We start from the raw sequence: 18,782 nt of genomic DNA on the forward strand, positions 1-18,782 counted from the left end.
CTTTGTGTCCTGTTTGCACAGAAGCGTCACAATTCCATTTGCTGCCTCCCACACGGAGCTGGTGCCTCCCAAATGCAGCAGGTTCCTCTGGAAGCAGGAGCAAATCCACCTGGAATCCCCCAAAAAAGCCAGGAATTTGGTTTTCATCCTGTTATCTGAGTTGCCAGTGAGGGGATTTTTGGATTTTGGGATTGGATTGGAAGAGGCTCTAAATTGATTTTAGATGTCAGTTCTTGGAATTGAATATTTGTTCTTTCCCAGAATATATAAAATCAATATATCAATATATAAATATTCATACGTCAAATTTATTGAAGTGTTGTTTGGTTCTGGATTTACCTCCCACTTCCCAGTTCCCATTAAATTATTTATAAGTTACTTTGGGATAGAAGAGCAGGGTTTGGGCTTTAGGAGTTGTTTCAATGCTTTCCTTGCCTGTGGTTTCCATAATGTTATCTTGAATTTCATGGTTTGAAAGAATTAAATGAATAGAAAATGTTGATTTAAATGAATAGAAAATACTGATTTAAATGAATAGAAAATACTGATTTAAATGAATATAAGATGTTGATTTAAATGAATAGAAAATAGTGATTTAAATCAGTATAAAATATTGTTTCAAATGAATAGAAAATAGTGATTTAAATCAATATAAAACATCCATTGAATGCCATGAAATTGTCACCACCAAAATCCAGGAGAGGTTGTGGTTTATTATTGAGTTTGACTGAAGGTTTGATTTAGATTTAACTGAAAATTCCTGTTTAAAGTGCAGCAACTCATCCCAAACGTTGGGAATTGGCAGATTCCATGGGATCTTGGGAGTGGCTGCCAGGCTGGAGAAGCCAAATGCATGGATCCCATAATACTGGGGTGGGAATTTTGTCCAGAGGTTCCAGATGGATGCAGGAATAGGAGGTGAGGCAGGTGAACATTCCTGGGCAAGAGGAGTTGCAGATTTATGGGAATCAGTTTCTTGGAACTGAGTTTCCTGGATTTCCATCCATTTCAGGAGCTGTTCTCGGGAATATTTGGGACATTCCTGGCACATGTTATGTGTCACGGATGGATATTGTGGACATTGGAATTGGAAGTGTCAGCGTTTCGCTGGGTGGGATTCCTCATTAACTCCCTAACGAGCTGCTGGGGCAATTAGCAACGCCGGCGCTGTCAGTGAATCCTGTCTCTGGTGCAGGGAGAGCTGGATTCCATGGATGTGGGTGGGGAAGTCGGGCTTGGAATTAAATGGGAAAAGCAGAATTTATTACCCAGTGTTTCATTGCCCCAGTGCTGGCTGGGAGACACGGATCCAGTGATCCAGTGGGATTATTTTTTAGGAAACCAGGAGTTTATCCCAGCAGTTGCCTTTGGCCAGGTCTCCAACTGCTCCTGAGAGATCAATCCCTAATTTTTAGCCTTCCTGAGGCAGATTTCCAGGGATAGGCTTTAAACTGAAGGATTAAATGGGATATTGGGAAGGAATTGCTGGCTGGGAGGGTGGGGAGGCCCTGGGATGGAATTCCCAGAGAAGCTGCCGGAATCCCTGGCAGTGTCCAGGGCCAGGCTGGAGCAGCCTGGGATGGTGGAAGTGTCCCTGGGCTGGGAATGGAGCTTTAAGGTCCTTCCAAGCCAAACCATTCCAAGATTCCCTGATATTCCAACAGGATTTCATTGGAGCCAAAGGTAATTGGATTAATTAGCTTCCCTCAGATAAGGAGAGAGTTGAAAATGGGAACAGAGGAGCTGAAATCCCGACGAATCGAACAAATCCCGCATTTCCATTTCCCACACGGGGAGGAGAAAATTCCTCATGAAAACTGGGACTAAAATCCATATAAAGGCAGATTTGTCCAACCAGCTGAATTATTCACGGACATCTGCAATGGCAGGGAGGGGCTGCAGGGAGATTAATTAATTAATTAATTAATTACCCCCCCCCCCTCAGCCTCGTTAGTGCCACTGGAACCCCCTGGGTGGAATTCCTGCCGTGTCCAATTAGCAGCTCATTAATCCAGCGGTGACTGTTTCCTATGGAATCACATCCCATTTGTTTGGTTCTGATTTCGTTCACTGGATTCTGATTCCCACTCTTTTAATTCTGATTTTATTCATTCAGGACCATTTCCAGACAAAACAATTCCCAGTTGCTCTCCAAATCCCAAAAAAATAAACATTCCCGGGCCTAAAAACTGCGTTTTCCCGATTTTCCAGTCGAAACACACCAATATAGGAGACTGAGGTTTTCCAGGTGTGCTCCTCGTGTGGAGAACTTGGGAAAAAATCAGGCTCAGGCCAAGTTTTTGTTCTCCTAAATTCAGGAATAACCTTGCAGCTGAGTCTGGCCCCCCTTGGAGTGGCAAATCCTCAGAGGTTGTCAGAGCTTCACCTTGGAGGTTTTGGGGGAGCCTCTGGAAAATTTGGGCTGTATCCATGTGGAATATGTGCAAGAATGGTGGAATCAGGGAATATTCTTGCAAGGATCCACAAGGATCATTGATCCAACTCCTGGCCATGGGACAATCCCAAAATCCGCCCCCCCCTGTGCATCCCTGAGAGCGTTGTCCAAACTCTCCTGGAGCTCTGGCAGGTTTGGGAATGTGCCCGTTCCCTGGGCAGCTGTTCCAGTGCCCAGCACCCTCAGGGGGAGGGTTTTTTCCCGATATTTAGACAGGAATCAGCTCCAGTGGTGGAATTGAGACAAACTGATCCTGGTTCTGTGCTCCCACGGATCCACATTTCCCTTCCCTGCATATCCATGGCTTCATGTGACTCCAGCCTTCCTTGTCATCCATCTGTGGCACAGCAGATCCTACAATTCCCTGAGGACTGTGGGAATGGCAGGCATTCCAGCAGCTCTGCATCCCATCCTTCACAACACCCAGCAGCTCTGGAGTTCCATGAGAAGCAGGGCAGGTTTCCTGCTCGGCAGCTGGAGGGGCTCTGGCAGGGAGCAGCACCGTGGTCAGGAGGAGAGGGATGCACGGGGATGGAATCAGGATCCAGCCCCACTTGGAATAATGGGATCTTTTCCCTGGGAGCGGTGGGAGCTGAGCTGGATCTTAATGAAGCATTCCTTGGGCAGGCAGAGAAATGTCCTGGGTCAGCTGGGAATTCTCTCCTTTAGGGGACAGAAACCATCCCAGGATTGCTGTGTTGTGCCCGTCCTTTCAGAAAATAGGGAAAATCCCATATCCAAGCTGCTCTTTGGGGGGAAGCACCAATAAATCCCATCCTGCTGTGATAATTGGAGTTTCGGCTGGCTGGGAATGGCAGGAATGAGGGGGGTGACACCTGTGGGGTCACACCTGGATATTTGGGATTGTCTTGCTTCAAGCAGGGAGATCCCCCCCCCAAAAAATAATTCCCAAAAAGCTGAGGAATTGTGGGATTTTGGGGTTTGTGCAGTGTCTGAGTCCCTATCTTTTAAGGGAAAACACAACTGGATGAAGAAGGGAGAGGATTTCTCCTCCTCAAATCGACTTCAATAGAAAAACCAGGAATTCTTGGCTTACAGGGATTTGCTTCAGTCCACAAGGGACAAAACCTGGTACATTTGGGATTTGCAACCCCAAATCCTGGTCTTTAAAAGGCCAAACTCTGTGGGATTGAGAAGATCAGAGCAATGAGCAGATTTCTGTCCAGGCTCTCCGATTTTCTTGGATCTTGTGGCAGTTTCAATCATCCAGAACTTCCAGGAACAGTAGATTCCATAACTTTTCCAGTAGGATCTTCAAGGGGATTCTCATCATCTTCTTGTCCCCGTAATCATAAGGTTATAAACTCCTGGGATGGTTTCAGTTGGAAGAGCCCTAACGGGGTTTTTCTGCCCCAAAAGCTGCTAAAATATTGTCCTAAATAGGAGAAAAACTCATTCCTGCTCAACAGGAATAAAAATTGCTGCTGGTTGGGATAATGTGGGGGGGACACATCCGAATCCCACCCGTGGAGTCTCTCCTTGCTGACTCAATTTTTTGTGGATGGCACGAGGTGAAATTTAGCCTGAAATCCCTTTTTCTCCTCTTCCCTCCCCTGATTTCCATGAATGAACATTCCCTTTTTTCCTCCCGTGAGTTGCCCACCCAAGATCTGCTTCTGGTTTTCTGTAAATTATTTGAGGGCTTTTGCTGCAGTCAGAACCCAATAATTTCCTTCAAAAGGACAGTTCAGACCCCCCAAAAAATTCCGAATTTCCGTCGAGTTTTCTATTTCCAAATGGTCATTCCAGATTTGGCTCCTCTCAGTGGCTGCGATGGTTCCCGGGGCATTTCTTTGGTGATGAAGAGATTAAAACTCGGTTTTAACAAGAAATTTCAGCTCATTTTCAACATTCAGCACAATAATCTTTACCCATAAAAGCCTTGAAATTCCCTGCCCTTTGCTTCACCTCAACTGCTTCAACTCAAAAGTGTCGGAATGCTTCCTTTGATTGAAAATTCCTTGATTTATGGTGGAAAAAAACCCCTAAAATGCGATGTTTACTCCAAAGCCGTGATGGGCAGAGGATAAATCTTCCTCATTTCCAAACATTTATACAAGGAAAAGGAAAATCCATCCAAATCCGAGGGAAGAATCTCCAGAGAACAAATCAAACTTCAGGGCTGTGGAAGGATTTCACTCCTGGGTTTGGTTTTTTTTTGCTGTGTAAAACACGAAGTTGGGATTTTGGAACTGTTGTTTTTCTGCTCGTTTTTAATTTGATAAAGTCGTTTTTAATGTTTGATTTCCCCGAGCAGCCCAGCAGTGCAACTGAACAGAAATGTTTGATGATCTGCTCAGAGCACAGCAAAAATACCCTGGAATTTATAAAAGTACCCAAGGATCCAACCCAACAGTGGAGCTGGAGAATGATCCAAAATTACAGATTTGTGGAAGAAACAATTCCCTGACTTTGGGTACTTTCTTAGGAGAAAATTGCTACTCCACAAAGGGTGAATTCTTTTAAATTTCAGGGTGAATTCTTGTAAATTCCAGAGTGAATTCGTCTACATTGATCTTTCCAGGTGGTTTTTGAGTAGAATTCCATTGGCATCTCTTTAACTGCAGTGCTACAGAGGTTTTCTCCAGGAAAACCAGCAAGGAATCATCAGCACAAAAGGATTGGCCAACGTATTTTCAGTTGAACTCTCCAATTCCTTGATCTAATTCCATTATCCCAGAATCATTAGGGCTGGAAAAGAGCTCTGGGATCAAGCCCAAGCTCCAGGGAATGAATCGATTTTCCCTCCTGGTTGTTTCAGGTTTGTCACCTCGAGTTTTTCTTTTAACCCTGCTGCAGAGGGTCCTAAAATCCAAATCTCCCAATTTCTTTCGTATTTTCAAAGGGCCAAGCAATCCTTTTCCGTAGCACAATTCCGTGGGTTCATTGTTTGGGTGGATACAAAGATTCCCTCCTCCAATAATTGAGCTAAGTGTGTTTTCCTTGGGTTCCATTCCTAATAAAACAGTTGGGATTTCACATCTCGGGGGCTAAAAATAGCCAGGCCTTGGCTTTAATTACAGAGTTTTCTTTTCCCGAGGATTGTGTGCGCTGGAAGTTGGAAGGGTTTTGTTTCCAAGGAAACAAATGCTCTGCGCTCGCCGTGCATCCGATGGCTCCTGCAGGAAAACGCCATCGCCGGGCTCCCGGGAGAGGGGAGGCCTGGGAGGTGGCATCACCTCTCGAACAGCACCTGCATCCCCAGGAACTGGGGATTTCCCGGGAACTGGGAGTGGTTGTCTCCAGCTGCTGTTGGGATTGCATGGAAAGGGTGGTGGCCCCATCCCAATCTCGGTCCGTGGGGTCGCTTGGTGCTCCGAGGGCTCTTGGGAGATGTGGGGCTGCAGGAGCATCGTTTACAGCTGGAATGACACCCCTGGGATGGATTCCAGCTCTGCTTTCACATGGAAGAGTAAATTCCAGAGTACAGAAAGGAAATCAGAGTGGTTTTACACTTCTGCGTGGTGAGAGGACACAGGGAATGGCTTCCCACTGCGAGAGGGCAGGGCTGGATGGGATTTTGGGAAGGAATTGTTTCCTGGGAGGGTGGGGAGGGGCTGGGATGGAATTCCCAGAGCAGCTGTGGCTGCCCCTGGATCCCTGGCAGTGCCCAAGGCCAGGCTGGACATTGGGGCTTGGAGCAGCCTGGGACAGTGGGAGGTGTCAGGGTTGAAGCAGGATGAGCTTTAAGGTCCCTCCCAACACAAACCATTCCAGGATTCCAGGATTTTGGGAATGGTGGTTTTTCTGTGTTGCAGCTGTCAGGGGTACAGGACTGTGCCTTTGGCAGAGCAGTGCCAAGGGGAGAGGCTTCCCAATGCCATCCCCATTCCTATGAAGATCAGGGAAATAGGAGCAATAAAAACCAGTGTGAAAATCACAGGAATGGGCAAACACCTTGGAAAGAGTCCAGATGCCAAAGTCCAAAGGTTTTTGTGTGAGTGGAGGGGTTTTTTGGGAAAACTTTGGGAAGAGCCTCTCTTCTCCCTGTTCCGAGCTAGGGGTATTTAGAGGAGAAGGAATGTAAGTGCTAAGGAATTGCAGTTAAATTCATACATTCACCATGTGGAATATTCTGGGAATCAAGATTAAATCCCTCAAAGGACTTGAACCTCTCCCTGGAAACTGCTCTGGGAGCAGCCCTTCCTCAGCAGATCCCAAGGGGCTCCAGGAGAGCTGCAGAGGGACCTCTCAAAGCCATTCCTTTGTGGCTTGGAAGTTTATTGCTGAACCTCCTTGGAGAACAGGTGGAATTTGAAGGAATATCCACTTCTATTCCCAATGGAGCAGCTCCAAGGCTCTGCTTTTCTGTACTGGGCTCTGCATAACAAAGCTCAGCTTAACTGTGTGCAGCTAAGCCTGGGAAATGTTCTGGCACATCCACTCTTCCCAAATTATTTAAAAATTAGTGCTGTTGTGAACGTTCACAGTTCCCAGCGTGCCAGAATCTCCTGGCTTGGCTGAGAGCACGGAGAAATGAATATTAATGAGCTTCTGGGGGTTGGAATGGGAATTATTTTCCATGGAAAAATAACTGCTGTCAAGAGAAGTTCATTTTGTGGCAGAAATTTAAGGTAGAATTGAGAGGGGAGCTTCAGTGTGTCAGGGAAATGATCCCAGAATTCCAGACTGGTTTGGGTTGGGAGGGATCTCAGAGTTGATCTCATTCCTTGGGCGGGGACACATTCCAACCTCATCTACCCTCATCATCCGAAGGATGTATGGAACTAAATCCCAGCATTGGTTGGTTTTCCAGTATTTTCACTTCTTCAGTTGTCAGAAAGGCTTTGGGAAACAGAAGATTCCCAACTTTTCAGGGCTTAGGAGCCGTCTTAGAGAGAAGATCAGGGCTTGGAGTGTTTGCTAAAGGAGGATGAAGAGCTTTGTCCTTAGGATTGGAAGTAGGACCCTTCCCTCTGTCCTCGTGTTCCCAGCTTTTGGATGCTGTAGGGATGGGACAGTGGCGGCACCAGGCAGCCTTCAGGAGCTGCTGGGGCCGTTTGCAAAGCCTTGGGATCTTCTCCTCCTGGGATTCCCCCGGGATCACCATGGCCGAGGCGGCTGTGGAGGTTTAAGTGATAAGGAGTAACCTCTGGAAAACGGGATTAAATTCCCCTGTCTGCTCTGGACCTTCCTCCCCACCACAAAATCCGAGGGAACGGGAAGTGTTGGAAAACATTTCCGTGCGGATGGGTTTGTGCTCCGAGGAGGGGGCTCCGGTGGGAGCGACCGCCGGGGGACGGAGCAGGAAGGAGCAATCGGAGAGCCGGAGCAGAGCGCTGCTCTCCCCGGTCCTGGCACGAAACCCAAATTGTCAGCTGCTTGTTTTAACACAAAATGTGTGAAAATCCAGCCCTGCCTCGCTCCAGGAGATGGGAAAGCTCTGGAGAGAGCTTGGAGACAGGGAGAAAAAAACTGTGGAGGGCTATAATCACAATATTATGACCTATTCCAGAGGCAGTGATTTTATTCCCGTATAACTCAGCGCTGTGGAGGAGGTGCAGGGAAACCAGGAATGTTTGGGGATGCTCAGGGCCTTCCCACCCCCATCCTGCTCCTTGTGCCCTGGCTGGAGATCCGGATCTTTGTGCTGGGACCTGAATCCAAGCCCAGCTTTGGATGCTCCGGGCTGGAAACGCCTTGTCAGAGCCCAGGGCTGTTCGTGGGGGTTCCTTACTCATCCAGAAACATCCAGGGGCTCTGCTTCCCTTCGGGCCTGCAGGTGGGAGTGGGAAGAGGAAAGAGAATTCCAGCAGCTGCTTTTCCAGATGGTTTCCCTGGTGGAGGGGGACCCAGAGTCAGGGCTTGGAGAGCTTGGGAAGCCTCAGGATGCCGGATGGGAGAGATGGCTCATCCCTGATCATCCCACAGGGATCCTGATCCACAGGGAATTTGCAGCTGGAGCAAAGGAGGCTCAGGGGGGACCTTGTGGCTCTGCACAAGTCCCTGACAGGAGGGGGCAGCCGGGGGGGTCGGGCTCTGCTGGCAGGGAACAGGGACAGGAGGAGAGGGAACGGCCTCAGGCTGGGCCAGGGCAGGCTCAGGGTGGACAGCAGCAGGAATTTCTGCATGGAAAGGGTGCTCAGGCCTTGGAACTGCCCAGGGAGGTTTGGAGTGCCCATCCCTGGAGGTGTCCAAGGAAGGGCTGGAGACAAGGGGAGGATGGGGCACAACTTGGGCTCGATGACCTTGAAGGGCTTTTCCAACCTCAATGATTCCATGAATTCCAGCACTTTTCCCTGTTGCTTCATTTAGTTTCACGCAGAGAACAGGCAGCGCTGCTGCTCCTCTAGCTGAGGGAATATCTGCGCTCCAAAGATGTGGAGCATCAAAGGAATTTCATTTCAGGCCCCAGGTCTGTGGTGGTTTCTGCTCCTGTCAGGTGGAGGGGGCCGGGTTTTCCAGGAATCACTTCCATGCTGGGAACCCACATCCCTGCAGCAGCTTCTCCACAACCTGTGGCAGCTCCAGAGGCTGGAAGGAGCCAAAGTGGAGCATAAAAGATGCAATAAAACGGGAGGTCAGGATCTGATCCAGATGGGAACCTGGGAATCTGCCGGGAGCGCGCGCTGCTCATTCCCAGCTGCCGGGTTTGCCGTGCTCCCGTCAGTGTGCGCCGTAAGGATGTCAGCAGAGCTGGTGTTGATGGAAAATAGATCCAAACATTCATTAATTGCCAGCTCAGCGACTCCCAGACCCCTTTGCTCAAAGCAGCTGCCGCTGTTGAGTCATTTGGTTGGAAAATTTTCAGGAACTTTGCAGGGATGATTTTCCTTCTTCTCTTTCCATGCTTTCGTTCCCTCTGCTCCTGGTACAGCTTTTCCTGCCTGTGTCCCGCTCCCCCCCCCAGTCTGGTGGCTCTGTCTCTCAGTTTAGCCCCTCTGGGTGAACCTTCAGTCTGCTTGGAAATGCCTCCTCTTCCACGCTGAGTTCCTTGGATAGAGCATTACCCGCCAGAAAACGGCATTTTATTTATGGGAAGAGGGGAAGGGAAATGTTGGTGAGAAAGATGCTGGGGATGTGTCGGCTTTGGGAAGATGAAGGGTCCTGGGGGCACTTTGGGGTCGGATTTGTGGAGCACAGATCAGGGCTGGGTCAGGAGCAGTGCTCCAGAAACTGCAAATTCCTGCTGAAAAATGACTTTTAGGTATCCCATTTTTGGAGAACATCAAGTGCTTGTGCCACCTCCTGCCTGTTTTTATCCAGAGCTCCATAAAGCGAGAACAACCTTCTGGAGAGAGTCCAAAGGAGGCCCCGGAGCTGCTGCAGGGCTGGAGCCCCTCTGCTCTGGAGCCAGGCTGGCAGAGCTGGGGGTGCTCACCTGGAGAGGAGAAGGCTCCAGGGAGAGCTCAGAGCCCCTGGCAGGGCCTGAAGGGGCTCCAGGAGAGCTGCAGAGGGACTGGGGACAAGGCCTGGAGGGACAGGACACAGGGAATGGCTTCCCAGTGCCAGAGGGCAGGGCTGGATGGGATATCGGGAAGGAATTGTTCCCTGGGAGGGTGGGCAGGCCCTGGCACAGGGTGCCCAGAGCAGCTGTGGCTGCCCCTGGATCCCTGGCAGTGCCCAAGGCCAGGCTGGACATTGGGGCTGGGATTGTGGAAGATTTCCCTGCCCATGGCATGGGATGGGAATTTAGGTTCCCTTCCCACCCAAACCATTCCAGGATTCCAGGATTTAATGATTCAGCACCCAGCACACCAAATCTCCTGCAGGTTTCAAGCCACCCTACAGCAGGTACAGCTCATTGATCTGTGGATAGAATTCCAAAATTTCTGGAAAAAATCGATTCTGAGAATCAGAGTTTGTGAGCGAATTACCGTGAGTGGGTCTGTGTTCTGTGAGCTGGAATGAGTGTGTTTTTCAGGATGTCGTGGAGAGTGGGGGTGTTTATTGTAGGGTTGGCAAAATAATATTCCTGGAGCTCTTGGGCAGCCTGTTCAGGAAAAAGAAGGGAATTAGAATTGCAAATCAGGATTTCATCATCCTCAATCAGCGTGGCCAGCAAGGAGGGATGAATGAAAAGCTGCTCAGAAGCCCCAGCAATCGCTGCCTCCCCACACCTATCAATGGCTTTGTGCTCCCAGAGTGCCACTGGCATGGGGCAAAAAACCCAGGAATTCCGATATTTGGGAAAGGGTCGATGCTGCCCTAGGGAACAGAGAGTAAAACGCCAGGAGCAGCGTGGGGGAAGTTCCTTTGGGGTGGTGTTCGGTGTCAGCCGGGCTGGTTGTGTTCTCCCGATCGTTCCGTAATTAGCAACGAGGAGGAAGAGAAACATCGCCCAAAACAAATGTGGGATTTATTTATCTGGGGTGAAAGCCCCATCTTCCATTAGTGCAGGTCTTTCCTCAGGGAGGACAGAGCGCTGAATACACACCTGGTTTTATATTCTCTGCTTCTGGTTTGTCTCGAAAGTCCCAAAATATCCAGTGCTGCTTCCCAGGCTGCTGGGAGGACAGGGAGCATTCCTGAGCCTCCACAGGATCCTGCTGCTGATGGAGGGAGTAAAGATGCCCGAGCGCTGAGGGCCTGGAGAGTTTCAAGGCAGCAGCAGAGCAGGGGCTGCCTTACGTAACTTTGCTGAAAGATGTGGGAAAAAATCCCGTTCCGGGCTGGTTTTCCGGTTTTGTGCGAGTTTTCAGGCAATGTCTGAAGTTTCCCTGGAGGAGCATCAGTGCTGGGGCTGCCGGGCTGGCCCGGTGGGAGGAGGGCTCCTCGTTAGCGCAGCTTGCGAAGGCTGCTTAATCAACAGATGGGATCTGGAGATGCGCCTTCGGATCCAAATGGACAATTTGGGGATTTGGGAAGCGCGTGGGAGTGGCAGGGAGGGAGGCCCAGGGGGTTCTGATCCCAGCCCTGGGAGTTTTATCCACTTCTGTCCTGTTGATCCTGCAATTCCTGCGTTTGCACTCGGGATAATTATTGAACTGTCTAAGAAACTACAGGAGAAAAATCCCAGGGAATGATTATTATCGTTCCCAGCCAGCCACCCTGTGATTACTGCCACGCTCCCTGCAATTAGCCGCGTCAAATTCAGGATGCTGGATGAAGGGAAAGGCTGGATTGTGAAGGGAGACGCCAGAAAAAATGGGAATGGGGAGGGAAAACGCACAAACTCAGCGTGGTGGGGTAGGAAAAACCAACAGCTCGTGGAATTGTCTGCTCCAGAATTAGCAGGGAATTAATTTGGGCTTTTTTTCCGAGAACAATGAGGAGAATGTTGGTGGCCAATGTGGCAGATGTTCGTTCCTCAGGGTGGGGTTTTCCAAGGCATGGAGGGACAGGACCCAGGGAATGGCTTCCCAGTGCCAGAGGGCAGGGCTGGATGGGAGATTGGGAAGGAATTGTTCCCTGGGAGGGTGGGCAGGGGCTGGGATGGAATTCCCAGAGCAGCTGTGGCTGCCCCTGGATCCCTGGCAGTGCCCAAGGCCAGGCTGGACATTGGGGCTGGGAGCAGCCTGGGACAGTGGGAGGTGTCCCTGCCCATGGAATGGGATGGGTTTAAGGTCCCTTCCATCCCAAACCATTCCATGATTTGGATACATCTGTGTATCTCTGTATTTACCTCCATCCATGGATGTTTGGCACCTTTTCCATGGATAAGATGCAGAATTCCACGGTCTCCACAAAATTCTTCACCACTGAGAGTAACACTGGCTCCTGCCAAACCAGACTGGAGATGCAGCAAGGCCAAGGAGAGGTGCAAACTTTCGGAGCGTGGATTATCCATACTCCATCCTGACCTTTTCCTTATACCTTTAGTTTGCCCCTATTTTTATAAATATTTTATATATTTATAAATAATATCAATATATAAATATGAATAGAAATGAATAATAATGAATAGGAAAATATAGATTTATGTCTCATCTCCCAGTTAGAGGAGAGAACCACACCATTTTTCCAGTCAGGAAGAGCCTTTCCTCAGCTTTGAGTGCGTCGGAGCAGCCTGGGAGTCTGAGTGGGGATGGAATGACACTGTCTCTCTCCCCCTTCCCTGTATTTTTAAATTGGATTTGGCATCTTAGTTGCTTAAACAGCTCCTCATTCCTCCTTTCCTGCTCGGAATTACCTGCAGGGAGCGGGCCTTGGATTATGGATCCTCTGAGATTGACCCCTGCTCTGTCCCCTCCTGTCCCCTGCTGTCCCCTCCTGCTGCTTTGGCACCCTTTCCTGGGGAATAGGGAATGTTACGGATCACTGATGGCTGATGGAATTTACCCATCACCTATAGAAATCCCGCCCACACATCACCTGTAAAATGCCATTTATCCGTCACCTACACAGATGCATCACCTATAAAATTCCCCTCTATGCCCGTTTCCCGACACCTCCGATTCCAGCTGATGGATAAAATCCCTTCCCTTGGTTGTCAAGGTGAAACGCCTGGAGACTTCAGGGGCAAAGCCAAACGCGGCGAAGGGAGAACGTTGCTGTGCCCGCGGCGCGTTCGGTGCCGCTGAACTTTGCGCTCCCCGGGCTGCGGAAGCGCCGCGCCCGCGCGGCCCCATCGGCGTCCCTTTGTCAGCCCCGCAAGGTGCGGGCGGGGCAGGGCGGCGTGGGCAGCTCCCTGCCAGCCTTCCCGATCCACCGCCCGGCGCCGCTGGAACGCTCTCCTTCTCCTCCATCCCTCCATCCTCGGCTCTCCCAGCCCTGCCTTTGTCCCGGGGTCCCCTCCCGGCTCCGGCGGGGGCGCGGGGGGGGGGGGGGGGGGGGGGGGGCCGGAATTTCGGGAGCCGCTCCCGGGCGGATGCAGCCCCATTCCCACCCACCCCTGACGTCTCCATGCACCAGGGAGCCGCGGCGGGTTTGATGTGGAGCGGCGGGATTCGGATCCTGTAAATCTTGTAAAATTCCATTTCATGCAGACAGAGCCGCGAATCCGCCGGCGCTGCGCGGGGCGAGGCTGCGGCTGGTCCCTGCTCCCGGGATTTTCCCGCAGGCACGGCACCTGGAGCCGGGCAGGGATGGGCAGGGCTGGGAGCCCGTGCGGAGGCACAGCCCCGCTGCCGGGTGACAGGAGGGACGGCGGGAGTGACAGCAGGAGCGCAGGGCACTCGGCTCGCCGCTCGCAGTGACCCCTGGCAGGGAGCTGGCAGCTCTGGCAGCGCTTTCCTGCCGCTCCCGCTTTGGCGGGATGGAAAATCCAGGCCTTTTCCCACCAAGCCCCGCTCCCGGCTGCCTGTAACCCCGCAGCTGGAGCCGCATCCCTGCTGCACCCCGGGAATCTCATCCCTGTGGATGCTCCGCGGGAGGGACCCGCCAGCGGAGTTTCTGCAGCGTCACAAAACTTTCGGCTCTGAAGGAAGGAGGGATGTGACCTGGAAAGGAGAAACAGGAAAAAGGGCATGTTGCTGCAGCTTGGAAAAGCCTTTCCCCCCGTGTCTCAGGATCACTGGAAGGGATTATACAAATGAGAGCAGGAAACTGCCGTCAGGGGGGTGCCAGAAATAGATTCATTTTCTCTTTCTCCTGCTAGAAATGAAGAAATTTGGGAGTCCATAGAGGCTGCTCCACAGGCACCCCCACTCTTTGGTTCCTCCTCTAGAAAGTGACATCCACCTGCAATGGGAGTTGCCATGTAATCCCAAAGAATAAAAACTCCTGGAAACATCTGCGTGCCACTGAGGCAACTTCAGAGAGACACAAGTTTGGGATAAGCAGGACGTGTCCTGACTCTTCTCGGATGATAGAAGGGAAGGATCAGCCGGGAAGATGTTAAATATTAATATTTTACCCAACCGCCGCCATTCGTGGATTTGGTGAGTATGCCATGGGTTTGTCTGGATCGCAGCAGTTCTGGTGGGCACAAAAGCTTGGAAATCAGGATTTTTCCTGGCTGGAAAGCAGCTGCTGGACAGGAGCATGGATAAGGGGGTTCCTGGAGCTATGGGGTTGCTGAATATTTTCTTCTCCGATCTTCCCTGCTCAGAGTTTGATCTGAGGCGCCCTCGCGACGCCTCCAAAGGGGGACTGTGGGGACAGGGTGGGGAAAGGATGGGAAACTTCCCGTTGTCCTGGTTTATTTTCCTTCTCAGGTGTTTATGAGTCTCAGTTTTCCTTTAAAAATTAATGAGTCCCCAAAATGTCCTTTCCCTGGAGCAATTCCGTGGTGCCACCTCGGCACCTTCTCCGGGCTGTTGGCAGCCCCTGTTGCATTGTAATGAGCAGATGGAGCAGCTGCTGCTGCCTCTGCTCCGGCCAGGGCAGCACAAGAGGGAGAGGACAGGGAAATTCCAGAGGCATTTCCCAGGTTGGGGTTGGGAGACAGCACCAAAACATCGTTTTGTAGGTGAAGATCTGCTGGTGGAGTTCAGGGCTGGAGTCTTTGGGTGGTGTGATCCCTGTGGTCTTCCAGTGTGGATAATCTATGGAATCTGTGAGAATAGGGAGATAATTGTATATTTTAGACATTCAAATCCTGCATTCTGGGATCTCACCTCTGCACAGATACTCTGGTTTTACACAGAATCCATTCTCTGTGGTCTCATTAGGGCTGACAATCGTTTCACCCTGGGATGAACCTACAGCTCGATATTTGTAGGTAGGAATAAAAATATCCAGGCTCTGAGCCTTGGAATGCTGCTGGGGAGGAACGGGGCTGGGTTGGGTTCTCCAGAGTACATCCTGCTCCTGAGGGAAAGCCCTGTGTGGACTTCCAGGGACAAGAGAACGGGAAGGGAAACGTTTAGAGAATGCAGGGCCTGGATTAAAGTCATCCTGGAATCCTGGAACGGGTTGGGTTGGAGATCATCTCATTCCATCCCTGCCATGGGCAGGGACACCTTCCACTATCCCAGGCTGCTCCAGCCTGGCCTTGGACACTGCCAGGGATCCAGGGGCAGCCAGGGCCTGCCCACCCTCCCAGGGAACAATTCCTTCCCAACATTTCTTCCTAACATCCAATCTAACCCAACCCATCTTGGAATTTTTCCCACGGCTTCCCCTTGATGTTTTGCAGGGGCAGTTGTTGGTTTGGTTTGGGAAGTTCCTCCTGAGGAGGAGCCCCAATAAGCCAAGAAAGAGGAATACTGGGTGGGAAGTGTTAATTAATTTACCAGAGTTACAAATGAAGGGAAGAGGAGAGACCATGGGGATGAGTTATGGACAGCTGAGGGAATGAAGGAAATAAGCGCTTCCTTTGGAGAAAGGAGAACAAAGGAGAACCGCATTTCTGTGGTTGCAAGAGAACAGAAATAATTTTAGCTCTAGGAACTGAAATAAACACTGAGCAGCCCCGAAATCCCAGCAGGGGAGGTTGGCAGGGATGGGGCCTGGGACAGATCAGAGCCGTCGGATCAGGCAGGGAAGTTCCAGGTAATGGAAGCTGTGCAGCTCAAAGGGAGCCTTGTCAGGGGATGGATTTAGGAAGGAAGGAAGGGATAAAGTTACCCCATAAAAACTCACCTCACCTGTGCCCAGGTGGAAACAAAATCAGTTCTTCACCCTGTGCTGGCCTAGCTTGAGTCAGACTGAGCCTTGCTAATCCTGACCTGCTAATCCAGCTCCTGGTTGCTGTTTAGAGCCCACATCGTGGGTGAGACTCATTCATTCCTGGCTGAAATTTCTTCAGGGATTTCTTTCCTCTGGAATAAGTTTTTGGGCTTCTTTGGAGCTTCTCCCTCCTCTGTCCCATCATCCAAAAGGAAATTTTTACCTGGATCTTCACCCTGGCCTGGGGGAAGGTGTCGGGCCCATGGCAGGGGTTGGATTAGATGAGCTTCCAGGCTCCCTTCCAAACCATTCCAGGACTCCATGGATGGCCTTCAGCTTCCATGCTGTCCCCCAAGTTCAGGAGAGGAGCCGGTGCCCTCCATCCCCATGGACAGTGGGGGACATCGGCCACTGCTGCTTCTGGGGTGCAGAGGGGAGGGCTCTGCTCTGTGCTGAGGGCTGGGAATGGGGCTCGGGAGCACGTTCTGGGCACATGGAAACTGGGATTGCACCATGGAGACGTGTGGGAATTCGTGGTTGTTCGCAGGGATGGCTCCAAACTCAGGCCTGGCCCCTGCACTGGAGCTGCAGAGGCTGAACTTTGGCTGGGGGGGCAAGGGAGGGAGGGAGCAGAAACTCTGTCCTGATATGAAGTGGTGGGACCAAATCCCAGGATTTCTGACAGCTCAGGAATCTTGGAGAGGTGCTCCACAGCTCCCAGATAGCAGCTGGAGTGGCAGGTCCTCCTGGAACACAAACAGAGTTATCAGTGCAGTGATAACCACGGGATCAGGAGTCACCCTGACCTTGATCCCTCAGCTCCCCTGGGTCTGCCTGAGGTGTTGCAGGTGGGTGTGAGCCTGGAGGGGTTTTCCATAATGTGGTACCATAATCATGGAATTACTGAGGTTGGAAAAGTCCTCTGAGGCCACTGAGTCCCCCAGCAAGGCCAAGGCCACCACTGCCCCGTGTCCCCAAGGGTCACATCCACCGGGCTTTGAAATCCCCCCAGGGATGGGGACTCCACCCCTGCCCTGGGCAGCTGTGCCAGGGCTGGAAAGGAAGAAATTTTCCCAAATATCCAATCTAAACCTCCTCTGGCACAACTTGAAGCTGTTTCCTGTTGTCCTGTCCCTGTTCCTCGGGAGAAGAACCCGACCCCCCCTCACTTCACTGCCAAATTTCACTTCGATTTTTGTATTGAGTTTCGAAATACTCGAGGTTTGCTCTGGGAACTAACACTCTGCAAACCTGTGGGTTAAACCTTCCAGTCACCTTATTTCCATGGATTTTAGCTGGATCTTAAACCATTTTGGTTTTCCTCAAGGATTAATTCCTCAGCCTCCTATAAATAGGCAGGATTTCCAACAAAGCCATGATTTATGTGCAGGAGGTAGATTTGAGAGACAGAACTCTGAAATCTGTAGGCACAATTTAGGAAGGAGAGGCCAAATATTTCTCCTGTGCTCACAAGTGCCTGGAGGAAGCACAAAGAACTCGCTGTGTCTGCAGCAGAGACAATGCCTGCCTGGAAGGGAATTTGGGATAAAACGCTGGGATTTACGTGGCAGCGTTTGGCTGGGTGGGAAGCTGGACACGAAGGGATCCCGGTGGAGGGATGGGGTTGGCATTTCGTGACCTTTCCCTTCTCTTCAGGCTGGGGCTTTTCAAGTTGTTCCTGGCTGTGTTTTCCTGCTGCTTTTGAAAGGCAGCAGATAAGGGTTCGGGGCTGCTCCTGACGTGTTTACATTTCCATATTTCCATTCATTATCTGCACTTCCAGGGAGAGGATCTGGGCAGCTTCACTGGGATGGGAAACTTCTCAGCCACGTTCATGGACATCTCTGCCTGTCATGCACACAGAGATGTTTTTCCAGGCTATTCCTCCTCTGCCTCCTCCCTGCCTTGTCCAAGAGTTGCAGTCCGAGTCCTCCCTGACTGCAGAGACCCTCGGGATGAGCCTGGACAGAGGAGCTGCTCCCCAGCCTGGCTTTGGGGGTCTCCAGTGAGCATCCCCTGGGACAGTGACAGCCAGGGATGAGCAGGAAGCCCCAGGATGACTTTCTCTGAGTTCATGTGACTCCAGAAGGACGTGGAGCTGCTGGAGAAATCCGGGGGAGGCCCCGGAGCTGCTCCAGGGCTGGAGCCCCTCTGCTCTGGAGCCAGGCTGGCAGAGCTGGGGGTGCTCACCTGGAGAGGAGAAGGCTCCAGGGAGAGCTCAGAGCCCCTGGCAGGGCCTGAAGGGGCTCCAGGAGAGCTGCAGAGGGACTGGGGACAAGGCATGGAGGGACAGGACACAGGGAATGGCTTCCCACTGCCAGAGGGCAGGGATGGATGGGATCTTGGGCAGGAATTGTTCCCTGGGAGGGTGAGCAGGCCCTGGCACAGGGTGCCCAGAGCAGCTGGGGCTGCCCCTGGATCCCTGGCAGTGCCCAAGGCCAGGCTGGACATTGGGGCTGGGAGCAGCCTGGGACAGTGGGAGGTGTCCCTGCCATGGCAGGGGGTTGGAATCATGGAATGAGATGATCCTTGAGGTCTTTTCCAGCCTGAACCATTCCAGGATCCTGTGAATACCAACTCAGCTCTCAGCATTTCTAAGAAGTTCGGGGCTTTTCCCGCTCTCACATCTTAGCAGGATTAGGGATGCAGATTCCTGTTCCGAAAGCTTGATCAGGATTTCTTTCCTAACCCTCTTCTCCAGGGGCTAATAACTGGGATGTGGATTTCTTTTAGCTCCAAACTGCCTGGCAGATGAGGCAATCTCCGGCGCTCAGTGAGCACCACGATGGAAAAGGGGTTTCTTTTCTTCTTTCCAGCAGAAAGAAGCAAAATTTAATAAAGGAAATTTGGACTTCCTGCTGCCCTGGGGTTT

At 51.3% G+C, this 18,782-nt stretch overlaps 1 protein-coding gene across 5 annotated transcripts in view; it reads left to right on the top strand.

Annotated features, from left to right (window-relative positions):
- PDE4B (phosphodiesterase 4B) overlaps positions 1–18,782 on the top strand; it is a 174,400-nt gene that overhangs the window by 73,305 nt on the left and 82,313 nt on the right. For 2 of the 5 annotated variants that reach the window (XM_048312435.1, XM_048312434.1), the window contains exon 2: positions 13,956–14,238. The exons of the other annotated variants lie outside the window; for them this stretch is intronic. In XM_048312435.1, the coding sequence (XP_048168392.1) occupies positions 14,192–14,238 (47 nt within the window). In that variant the 5' untranslated portion in view covers positions 13,956–14,191. The remainder of the gene's footprint in view (positions 1–13,955; positions 14,239–18,782) is intronic. 5 annotated transcript variants of the gene reach the window in all.

Source organism: Corvus hawaiiensis, chromosome 9, assembly GCF_020740725.1.
Source record: "Corvus hawaiiensis isolate bCorHaw1 chromosome 9, bCorHaw1.pri.cur, whole genome shotgun sequence".
Classification (NCBI taxonomy): Eukaryota; Metazoa; Chordata; class Aves; order Passeriformes; family Corvidae; genus Corvus; species Corvus hawaiiensis.